The sequence below is a fragment of the Alligator mississippiensis genome, chromosome 2 (assembly GCF_030867095.1).
Source record: "Alligator mississippiensis isolate rAllMis1 chromosome 2, rAllMis1, whole genome shotgun sequence".
NCBI classification, from domain to species: Eukaryota; Metazoa; Chordata; order Crocodylia; family Alligatoridae; genus Alligator; species Alligator mississippiensis.
Genome location: NC_081825.1, coordinates 227044481 through 227055402, shown reverse-complemented (window position 1 = coordinate 227055402; position 10922 = coordinate 227044481). Strand labels below are relative to the sequence as shown.

General features: G+C 53.2%; 1 protein-coding gene across 9 annotated transcripts in view; it reads right to left on the bottom strand.

The window, feature by feature from the left end:
- Positions 1-10922, bottom strand: part of DGKZ (diacylglycerol kinase zeta) — a 90950-nt gene that overhangs the window by 6906 nt on the left and 73122 nt on the right. For 7 of the 9 annotated variants that reach the window (XM_019476723.2, XM_019476725.2, XM_019476726.2 and 4 more), the window contains 8 exons: positions 10763-10807; positions 10403-10472; positions 6546-6586; positions 4000-4190; positions 3128-3159; positions 1528-1571; positions 946-1066; positions 175-211 (listed from right to left, as the gene is read on the bottom strand). In XM_019476723.2, the coding sequence (XP_019332268.1) occupies positions 175-211; positions 946-1066; positions 1528-1571; positions 3128-3159; positions 4000-4190; positions 6546-6586; positions 10403-10472; positions 10763-10807 (581 nt within the window). The remainder of the gene's footprint in view (positions 1-174; positions 212-945; positions 1067-1527; positions 1572-3127; positions 3160-3999; positions 4191-6545; positions 6587-10402; positions 10473-10762; positions 10808-10922) is intronic. The other 2 variants (XM_059722810.1, XM_019476722.2) reach the window with 1 other exon arrangement.

The following is a 10922-nucleotide window of genomic DNA, read 5'->3' as shown; positions in this document are numbered from 1 at the left end:
TGCTTCTCTTGTGAGCTCTGTTCCCACCCCTGGGCTGGTAGAGAACCCAGTGTCTGGAATGATTCAGCCCAAGCCTGGTACAGAAGTGTCAGCTAGATCCAGGAAGGGTCCAGCATACTGGAAACCAAACAGAAGGTCTGGGCAACAAATGCTACAGACCAGGCAGCAACTTACTTCTTTTCTTCTGTTGCATCAAGGATCTCTGAAGGAGCTGGAGGGAGAAGGACCAATGCAAGGCAATTAGGCCAGCCTGGTGGACACATGCCCCAGTAATACAAAGTGCAGCTCCTCCCCTTGCTCCCGCCCCCACGTACCACTTCAGGGCTCTCTTCTGATACCTGGCAGCATCCCAAAGCAACTTAGCAACGTGATAATACCTGAGGCATTAGCCACTGGGATCCTGACCAAACCACTGAAATCTGGAAAGGGGAGTTGTTTCTGGGCCCCAACAGAGAAAAACGTTGAAGAAAAACATCTTTCATTTTGGTGAGACCACTAAAAACCCCAAAACCTCTGCTCTCCCTGTTGGCACTAACAGATGCACTTTCCAGAGCTGCGCAGATACCAGGAGAACCTGGGGAAAGGGGCTGATTTCCTTCTTTCCTCAGAAACGCACCGAACACAGCAGGCCAGATCCTGTCCTCAATTTCTTCATGTAGTCTCCACAAAGCCAAGGGCAGCAACACATGAGTCTAATTGAGGCTGAGCCTGGCCTTATGTTTAATAGAGAAAACCCAAGTAAGGAGATGACATGGTGCAGGGAAGGGAAAGAGTGCAACAGATCCAGCAAGAGAGAGTAAGGACCCTGCACATGACAGCTAGGAGCAAAGAGTAAAGGGAGGCTTGGAGGATCCAGACTCCAACCTTTTCTATGCCAGTCCAGCAAACTGCATCTCCTCTGCTGAGCTGCTGTAGCAGCAGGGCAGCCATCTGGGACTGACTCACCATTCTCAGTGATGTACTTGACAATGTCCTTGCTCCCTGACTTGACAGCAAGGTGTAGGACTGTCTGACCAGAAGAGTCTCGCACCATCAGGTCTCCTCCAGCCCTGTGCAACTCCTGGAACTACAGGACCACAAGATGGTTTTGGATTAGTTTTCTTTCTTAGGACTCCCCTAACTTCTTACCACCAAGGCACCCTGCTTTACCTGGCAGGGCTGGCCTTCACCAGTGCAAAGCTACCAAGTTACTCAGATGTTCTACCTGGGTGAGAAACTGAACTGCTCTCCAGCTCAGCCACAAGCTACTGCTGCCTTCATCTAATGCCACATGTTCCACCCATCCCAAAGCAAGCTTCCTTGTTGGATCATTTCCCCTGGTACTGCACGTGTACCATGCTGTCATAGCTGGGACTGGCAGGATGATTAGGGAGCCTGGCTGACAGGCACTACTTGGGTGCCTCAGAAGGGAAGTTCACACTATGCTGGGGTCCTAGCCAGCTGGAGGGGGTGGGGAGGGCTGCTCTGGGCCAAGATGCCACACCTCCAGCTCTTATGGCTGGCTTCCTAGCACAGGGCAGATCTTACCTTGCTGAAGTCACCACTCTTGGCAGCTTCTATCAAAGGGTTGTCTGCAAAGAGGAAACAGTAAACAAGAAGATAGAAACCAAGCAGGGGTAGGCAGTGTCTGTTTGTGTGGGGAGACTGGCAACAGGTGCCATACAGGCTGCACTGGAGCAAATAGAAGCACTGGGGAGACACAGTTGGAAATCTCCCTTTCTGCCCAAAAGAGCTTCCTTTCATTTCAGTCCCTCACTAGTACAGACTGGGGCTTGGAGGCAGCTTCTGTGGCATACAGACGTGGTGCAGGGCCCAGGGTTTGCAGGGCAGATATCAAACATGCTCTCCTGGAGTTATCCCAGTGCTGGGGCTGGCAGGAGCATGTTCTCCTGGGGCTGTCCCAGTTCTGGGGTTGGCAGGAGCCTCACTGCTGGTTCAATCAGGGGAGCATGGAGCAGGTTACTCCAGCATTGCAGAGGGCCAGTCACTTCCTAAGGAGTCAGTAAGAGGCTGAAAGCTGTGTTGGGGTGGGGAGGGAACAGCAGTGGACCTTCTCACTGGCAGTCTCTAAACCTGACCCCCTCAGGGGGATACTGGCAGGGCAGCCCTGGAGTGCGTATCAGGCAGGTTCTGCTTGGAACAGAGTGCCTGGTGAAGGGCTCAGCTTTTCAGTGCTGGCTCTGCTATGGCAGGCAGGGAAGAGAAGAAGAAAAGAGAGGGGGAGAATCCACAGGGATGGAAGGGAACAAATGGGAAAGGGAGAAACCCTCACTTTCCTACAGGCATGGCCAGACACCAGCTTTGGCCAGGCAAGAAGGAATGTTTTCAGGCCCTGGGGAAACATAACTCCTGATGCAGAGGGGGAAAGAGTGCAGGTCCCCAGGGATGCAGCCAGCAGCCTGGATGCCTCTCACCAGTGACTCACTCACACTTCCAGGCACTGGGCTCTGTTCAAGCTCCAGGAAACTCTTTCCATTTGCTCAGCTGAGGGAGGCCCCTGACCCCATGCTCCCACCTCCTGAGTCCCTGCTAGTGCCTGGCAGAGACAAACCCGACCCCCAGCAACCCAGCCAGAGGCAGGAGCTCTGCAGGTGGGAGATTAACTCTGCCACCATGTCACTTCCTGCCCTCTCCAGCTGCGATCTCTACATTTCACAGGAGAGCTGGGGAAAAGCAGCTCTTTTAGGCAGCTCTATGGCTCAGGCAAATGGCTATGGGATCTCTCCAGCCAGTCTCTCTGGCTGCTCCCCTCAGGGGATCATCCTGTCCTGGGCCTGCTTAAGCACTCTGCACTCCTGCTGCACCACGGGTGGAGGGAATGAGCTCTGCTCCTTCTGCAGGGCAGTACACCACACAGTCACCGACTCTCCAGACACGGGCTCTGTGTTGCTTGCAGAGCCTGCGGGTTCAGGATTGGGTCAGGAACCCTTGAGGGACAGTACAATGTACTGCCTGCAGGGGCCAGGCTCAATGAATGCTAACCATTTCCCTTATTTATGGCTGTCTCTCAGGACACCTGTTGTGTTTAGTTTATGGGGAAGAAAAGAATCAGGCTGAGGACCTACAGTACTTGAGACATGGCCATGGCAGCATGGGAACCTTGCTAGGGCAGGGTTGAAGGACTCACCTTTGTGTGTGGGGCCAACCCCTGCTTCTGAGCTGGAAGACAAGAAAGGCAAATCAATACTGTCAAACTGGCAGTGCTCTACAGCAAAGCAAACTCCCTCCTCACCCCACCCCACCCCACTGTGTTACCCTCAGCCACAGCTTCCACCCCAGCAACCTCTCTTGCTAGGAGAAGCCAAGACCAGAGTAACTGGGAAGGCCCCTAAATCCAAACCTTGTCCAGCAGCTGGCTGCGTGAGGTTTGCTGCAGCTCTGCCAGAGGTGACAGGATGGGAGGAGGGACCAACTGAAGAAATGAACTTCTTTCAGGCAATTCTACCTGTCCCTTTCCTGACTCGGAGTCTTTCTGTTCTCTGCTGTGATCTTTTTCACTTGGTTTCTTTCCTTCCCAGCTCCCTCACACACTCACTTGCCTGTACCTATGCCTTTTCAACACCGCCCCCCCAGAAAACCAACCCTGTACGTATGCCTCATGATCTGAGATTTATCTTCTACCCCGAGACATACCTCCCCCTTGCCATATGAATTAGTCATGGAGAACAAGTTCCGGAGCCCGAGCCAACCCTGGTTTGATGAGGATGAACTACAGCCATGGGGGACACACCCTGTTTAGCCCCACTGCCCTACATTTGCACTGGCTCAGAGTGGGATGTGTGAGGAGGAGGAAAATGAAGGCTGTCGGTCCTTCAACCCCGCCACCTTTCAGAAACAAAATACAGAGAATTCCCACTTGTTTCACACAACCCATCTTATTTCAACTCAGATTTGCAAAGCCAGTGCCAGGACCACCCCAACCCCCAGTTCACCTCCCCACCCAGCCCCCCGTCTCAACATGGCTAGACTACCCTCCCAGACTGGAACAGGCAGTCTCACCTGGGGGCAGGTGAAGAGGGTGGAGAGGATGAGGAAGAAGGGAAAGCAAAATGGTGCCCTGTGGGTGTGGATGATGTGTCAACCAGGTCAGGCATGGCAGGAGAGGTGCCCACAGTTTGAGTGATCACCAGCTCTGGGTCCAGCACAAACAGTTCATCCTGACAGATCTCCGTCACGTAGTTGAGGTGCTCCTGGAAGGTACAAATCGGTTCCTTCAGAGAGGGAAGCAATGTCCCACAGGCCAGTCCCCTCAACTCCCAGGAAAACAATTTCCCCCTGGGGGGTAGGCAACAGCCCACTGTGTGTCAGTGGGCTTGGCATGAGAGTGGAGCTGAAACAGGAGCTTGGCACAGTGGGAAGCTTCCATGGCAATAGGGCAAGGATGGGCCTAGCTTGCCACATAGCAGCCTTTGTACCATGGTCACAGCAGCCCAGACCAGGTGAAGTGCAGGTGAGCTGTGCATGTGTGGAGCTTTGGTGAAGAAAAAGCATCCCCTGGCCTCATCCGGTCAATTCCCATCCAGGGGTGGGATAAGATTGCTCTCAATGGCCTCCATCTCAGGGCTACGTCGACTCAAGTCCTACCCCTTTCCCAAGAACACTTCCACAGGCCTACAGCTCTGCCACAGGACTCCTTCAAATCCTGCCTCCTGTTCCTCAGTGGCAGCACCTTGCAGAACATGCTTGCACCCTTGAGGGTTTACCCCAGGGGTTCCCAACCTTTTTAGATCACGGACTGGCTAGCTGTGGACCGGAAGCGACCGTGGACTGGAATTGACTGTGGACCAGTCTGTGGACTGGCAAACTGAGGATCAGCAAACTGCAGTCCAGAAGTGACTGGCATACTGCAGAGCAGCAGCCAACCCTTTTTTATACTCAGTATAAGAAAGGGTTGGTTGCCGTTATGCAGTATGCTGGTCACTTCCGGACTTCCAGTCCAGCAGCCAACTCTCCTGCGGACTGGGAGCCAACCCTTTGTGGCCCAGTACTGGGCCATGGCCCGGGGATTGGGAACCTCTGGTTTACCCTACAACCCCCAGGGGGTTTATTCCCCATGCCCAATGAATACCTGTCACTGAGCCATGCCAGATAGAGTCAGCTCCTAGTTTTTCCCCACAGGCACTGGTTCACTTCCCTGAACTCACTCCATTCCTTTTCCTCTTACCTGGGGCTCAAAGTTGAATGGCATGTGACAAATGTTGGTCCCCTAGAACTGCACAGGAGGGAACTGGTTCAGGGCACTGAGGTCCCTGGGATTGGGAGACCCAGAGATGACCCCAGGTGAGGTCTTGCCAGAACCACACAGAGGGACTAAACTCCTCCTGGTCTAGTCATGAGACCTTTGAACACCCAGCCACTACAGCTATTCTAGCCTTTTTTAAATCTTTATTTTCTTGTAAACTCCTGTTTCATTCAGGCTATGTCCCACCTCCTTTACATCAGTCCAGCAGCATTAAGGAAGGACCCAGAACCCAGTCACATCTCCCTTTAGGGACCTCTCCAATGATGCTGCTAGGGTAAAGGTGCACCTGAGGGAAGGGGCCCGTTTTGGTAAAGGTGTGTGCCAAATGCTTGGAGCTCTGACTCCTTCGGGCTATGGAGAAGCCCCTTGGGCACTTCTGCTTCTGTGGCAGTGGTTCACAACCTTTTTAGACTTTAGGCACCCCTTGACAGGCTCAAGACCCTCCTTGGAAAATGCCAGCTTTTAGTTTTCACTCATTTTTTTACTATGGAAAAATAATACAGCAATTTTCCTGTTGCAGAGCTCAGAAAGGCCACAAAAAGGTCAGCATGCTTTTAACACTATGGATACCTATTTGAAATCTCTGGGTTTATCTTGAATCCTGTTTGCACACCTAACAGTGCTAACATTGCGTGCCACCCCATAGCATCTTTGAAAGCACGTTTGAGGTGCTGCAGCACCCTGGCTGAGAATCACTGATTTATGGGTTAAGAGTAAGCCTTGGGGTGACTTCATTTTAGCCTGGGACTGACTTCATAGCAATTGTCCAAGAACGCAAGAAATGCACAGGCCAGATGTGTTCCATCGCCTTTGGTCACAGCTCCAGAGATCAGCTGGAAGCCCCACTCTGCACTACACTGCTCCACCCAACTCACTCTGCCAAACACAGCTCAACTGAGCATGGCAAGACCTCACCCTACTCTCCCAACACTGCCTATAGCTCCCAAGGGCCATTGTGGTCCAGATCCTTATATGTTTTTCCCTTCTTAGTATTTGTCCATTAATTGATTAGGGGTTGAGGTTCAAGCAGGGGAAGGTGAAGCATCCAATTCCCACCTGGTCCCAAGAGGGCCTTCCTACAGGGAACAGGACACCTTCTTCCAGGGAAAACCCACTTTACCAAAAGACTGTTCTGTGATGCAATCCCAGGCTTTGGGCAATAGAGGTACAAAGCAAACTATGAAGCAGGCCTGATGCATGTACATGTATATGCTATGTCTAGTCGCATGCCAGCACTCAAATAATGCCCTTTTCTTAGACAGCCCCTGTCCTTGGGGTCCTTTGTGAACAAGGCTAAACTCACCTGTGCACGGTCTATCCTGTAAAACCGATCAGCCGTAGTTGCTGCAAGAGAGAGGGAGACACTGAGAGAGCCCTGTCCCTGGAAACTGGTAAGGGACATAGAAATAGGACTGGCCATGATCGCTAAATTCTGCCACAGAGCAGCCTGGGACTATCCCACCATGCTGTGTCCCACCCTCCCACTTATTCTTCACCCACAGCACAGCAGTGGAAACAATTAACTATGAGGAAAGGTTGAATGAACTAGGATTACTTAGTGTGGAGAAAACAGAGGAAGGATTTGTAAATCTTCATATGCCCAAAGGGTGGTTATATGAAGGATGGAGATGGATTATTCTCTGTGGATACAAGGGACAGGACAAAAATCAATGATCAGTTAAGTTGTAGCATGGGAAATTTAGGTTGGAGATTAGGAAGAACCGTCTCACTATGAGGGTGCTTAAGTATTGGGACACGCTACCCATAGTGATTGTGGAATCTCCTTCCCCCCCAACCATTTCTAGGAGCAAATTAGACTTGATTGGAGATGGTTTAGACAGAGATAATCCTGCTTCAGGCAGGGGGTTGGAAGAGATGCCCTCATGAGGTCCCTTCCAGCTGGACTTTTCTCTCATTCTAACTCCTGGCCAGGAGCAGCCCAATTCGAGTTCCACAAGCGGTGCCAACGACATGTCCATTCTCTTTACTGAGGTGAAGCCCTTGGGCCTACAGACCCCAGCATGCCATGCTCCCACTTGACAGAGCAACTAGTGCTTCCTTTTAGCATGCTGCCTTGATGGCTGCTGGCAGATACAGCCGAATGTGGCAGACTAGCACCGAGGCCCAGGGCCTGCCACTCTGCTGCTCCAGGGATTCCCAGGCCCTCAGGCCTGCCTGCAGGGTCTCAGGATTTTGGTGCTACAACCCTGACAGTGATACTGTCACCTCCCACCAAGTTTTTGGGATGGCAGCCCCACGCTGCCAGAATTTACTCTACTGCTACAAAATAAAGGGTAACTTAAGCGGGGTCAGGGGAAAGCCAAGACGTGGAGGTTGGGCTCTTCCACACACTGCCATCATTGACACAGTGCTGCTGTACATTGGCACTGCTGAGAGTCGCCGTAACACATTGTGACAGAGCACGTCTCCCAGTGGCACATGGGTGAGATGCTGGCCCGTTTCCAAGGATGGCAGGACAGCTTAGAGCCTTCCCGCAACATATATCTTCCCAGCAGCAGCTGAGAACCGTACCGAAGCAGGTCCTGAGGCTTGTCTCCCTCCTTCCTGTAACACCTGTTTCTCAGCCTCCCCCAGAGCCAGCTGGCGTGGCAGAAGGGGGAGGCTCAGGACCTATGGATTGATACTCTGGGGTGAGAGGGGTGGAAGGTGTTGGGGGGTTCCTCGAGGGAGTGTTTGGGAAGTGCCCTGTGAGTGTGCAATGCTGACAGCTCAAGGCCATGTCACAATCAGTAACTCAGGAGAGAAGAGGGGAAGCAGAGAGGATGGAGGACTTCTGGGACACCTCTCAGTGCTGAGCAAATGTGGGTGGGGAACAAGCCAGGGGCAGACAGCCCCAGTGCACATGGGCATGTGCTCTGTGCTCCCCCAAGGGGTTGCTATGGCTGGGCCCTAAAGGGACCAGGGAATTCTCTCTAACAGGGGGTGGGGGGAGGGGTGTCTGTGACACAAGCCAGAGCAGATTAGAGGAGTGAAAGAGCCCCGTTTATCCTGTCCCGGCAAGAGATTTACAGCCATGGAGCTGCTGACGAAGGCCTGTAATTCAGCCACTTTAATGAGCCTGCATTGCCCTTGAATGCAGCTCCACTCTCTTTCCTGACACATTTTCCTCAGCTTGAAACCTGCTGCTGGGAAACCAGCAAAAGGAAGGGAAATAATCCACAGCTGCAGTACCTGAGAGCCGGGACCCTGGGAGCAGCACACGCGGTGGGGTGTCTTTCCCCTTCCATCCAACCCTCCACAGCCCAGGGAGATGCCATGGCTCTCAAGAGAGGAGGCTTGCAGCAAGGCCCACTCTTCTCAGCTCCTCATTCAGTGGCCAAGTTCTGGGGAGTTGTTTGCACACCTGAGATGGGTGGCAGATCTGCTCCCACTGCTCCCTTTGATAGGGTGAGTCCCCTTCCTCCCCCCAGGATCTGGGCCATGGCCTGTCACTGCCCTGCTCACCCTCAGGCATCTCCCTAAGCAAACTGCAGCCGGTCTATCTGCAGTCAAGCTCCCTGCACTGTGCCACTGGAGCCCAGGGAGCTTTTGGTGCTGGCTGCTGGGCTGCTGGCGTTGAGGCTCAGTTGAGCAAGACAGGCCCTGCTGGGTGCCCCTGTGTATAAGCTTCTCTCTCTGTGTTTGGGAACTCACTCCAGCACCATTACAAGGGCACAAAAGCTCCTATTGTCCTGGTCTGTGGGGGAGACCCAGGGAACTGCTCAAACTGAAGGGAAAAAAAAAGACACCAAAAAATATGCCAATAAAAGCAAAGGCACAGCCTGGAGCTTTGGGAACAAAGTAACGACCCCTGGGGTGGGGGTGGAAAGGGGAGAAGGGGCTGAGAAAGGAGCTGAAACAAAGCCGTGTTTGTAAACAAGTCCCTGCTGCCCCGCAAAAGCCAAGCACTCAGGGACTCCTACAAACCCAGCCGGCTGAGTCAGAGGCTAAGCCCAACAGGCGCTCTCCAGTGTGCAGCCCATAATTGAATTAAAGGTACAAAGGCATCTCTCACTGCAATGGGAACACTGTTCCCTACAGCCCCTCCTGGGGGAGAAGGATGCCACTACAGCAGCTCCCACACAGCTAAACCTTCATCACTACTGCCTGCCATGCCTCCAGTTTGGAGGAGCGAGGACCAGCTCCCAGTTTTTGCCTTCCTTTGCCCCTGCCCTTCTGGCTCACCTGGACTTGCTTGCTTTCCCGGAGCTGAGCTCCTAGTTTAGTTCTTTGCTCCTCATCATCACAGAGGATCTGTACAGAGCTAGCTTTGCTCACACGCTCCGTTAAAGGCAGAGCACTGTCAGAGGCATAACTGGCCTGGGCAGTGGTGGCACATGGCATTATCAGCAGTGACCACAGATTTGCTGCTGCAGGGGGAGATGTTGCCTCCTTTTTTCCCTGCTGACATAGTAAGCAGCCACTAAAGCTCAGAGCCACTGTAGGGTGTGAGGGTGGTAATGGGGGACAAGAGGGCAAGGTGCCCCCAGCTCCATGCCTTGGGCTGTTACACTACTGAGCAGGGCTATCCGATGTCAGGAAGCTTCCCTTGGAAACAATAAAGAAGTCCCATGGGTAGTCCTTCCCTGTAGATGGAGGAATGGTGATGCTTACTTCTGACTGAGGAAGGAGGAAGCTGCTTCTATGAAGAGGGAAGCAAACAACCTGTCACACCAGCAGGCACAGATTCTGCACCAGCACCAGCACCCCTGTGGATGGGCACAGGAAGGTCTTTCATGCTTTAAGGCAAAGGAGTTTACAGAGTGAGGGAGCCCCCTGCTTGCCAGTCCCAGGCACAGCTTCTCAGCCTGATCCTGAAGCACCTCCTCCATGCACCCCAACCCAGCCCCCCCTCCCATGGGTGGCTGCCGTAGGCAGAGATACACACTTGCATGGATCTTGCTCTGGGACTGTTCCTCACAGCTCAGGGCAAAAAAATAAGTCACAGACAATCTCCTACCTGTGCCAAGCAGACAGCACCACTACCATGGGAATGCTGCTGCAGCATGACCCAAGCCAAGGGAAATGATCTGCCAAGGGGGTACTAAAGGCTTGGGACTCCTGCCTGGCATATGTCAGAGTGGCTCAGTGCTCCTTTGCCCTCAACCCCCTGCCAGGGGTGGGGGGGGAGCCAATGTCCTCCACAGGAAAGATACTCACCATCCAGAAAACACCACTTGGGCGACAGCTTCTGGGATGACAGTGCCTTTGGTTTGGCCCCATCCCCTTCCTGCGTAAAGAAAAGAGTCACATCTCCCCACTCCTTCACCTTCCAGGTCCCCCATTTTTTGGGGGGGCTCAGACAGGCTCAGAGGCTCAAAGTTTGGAGGCCCCCTTGACAGAAGCACTTTGCAAACTGGCATGGCATAGTAAAGGTGAACGACATGGGGAAGAGCACACAGCCATGGGGTCGAGCCAGACACAAAAATAACAAAATCAAGAGTGAGAGGTCACAACAAAACGGACACTGTACATGACCAACATGCAGGAAGGGGGGACGGGGCAGCAGGAGATACACACCTGGAGCAGCAGGCGCTGTAAAGCAGAGGGGCATGAAGGGAAATCCTGTGGAAAGGCAAGGTGCTGGGTTACCAGGTTCACTTGGCTGCCTCCCTGTAGTCCCACTGGGGTCTTGGCTGCATCCCTCCTGTACAAGGAGCCAGTCCCTGCTGTAGCATAC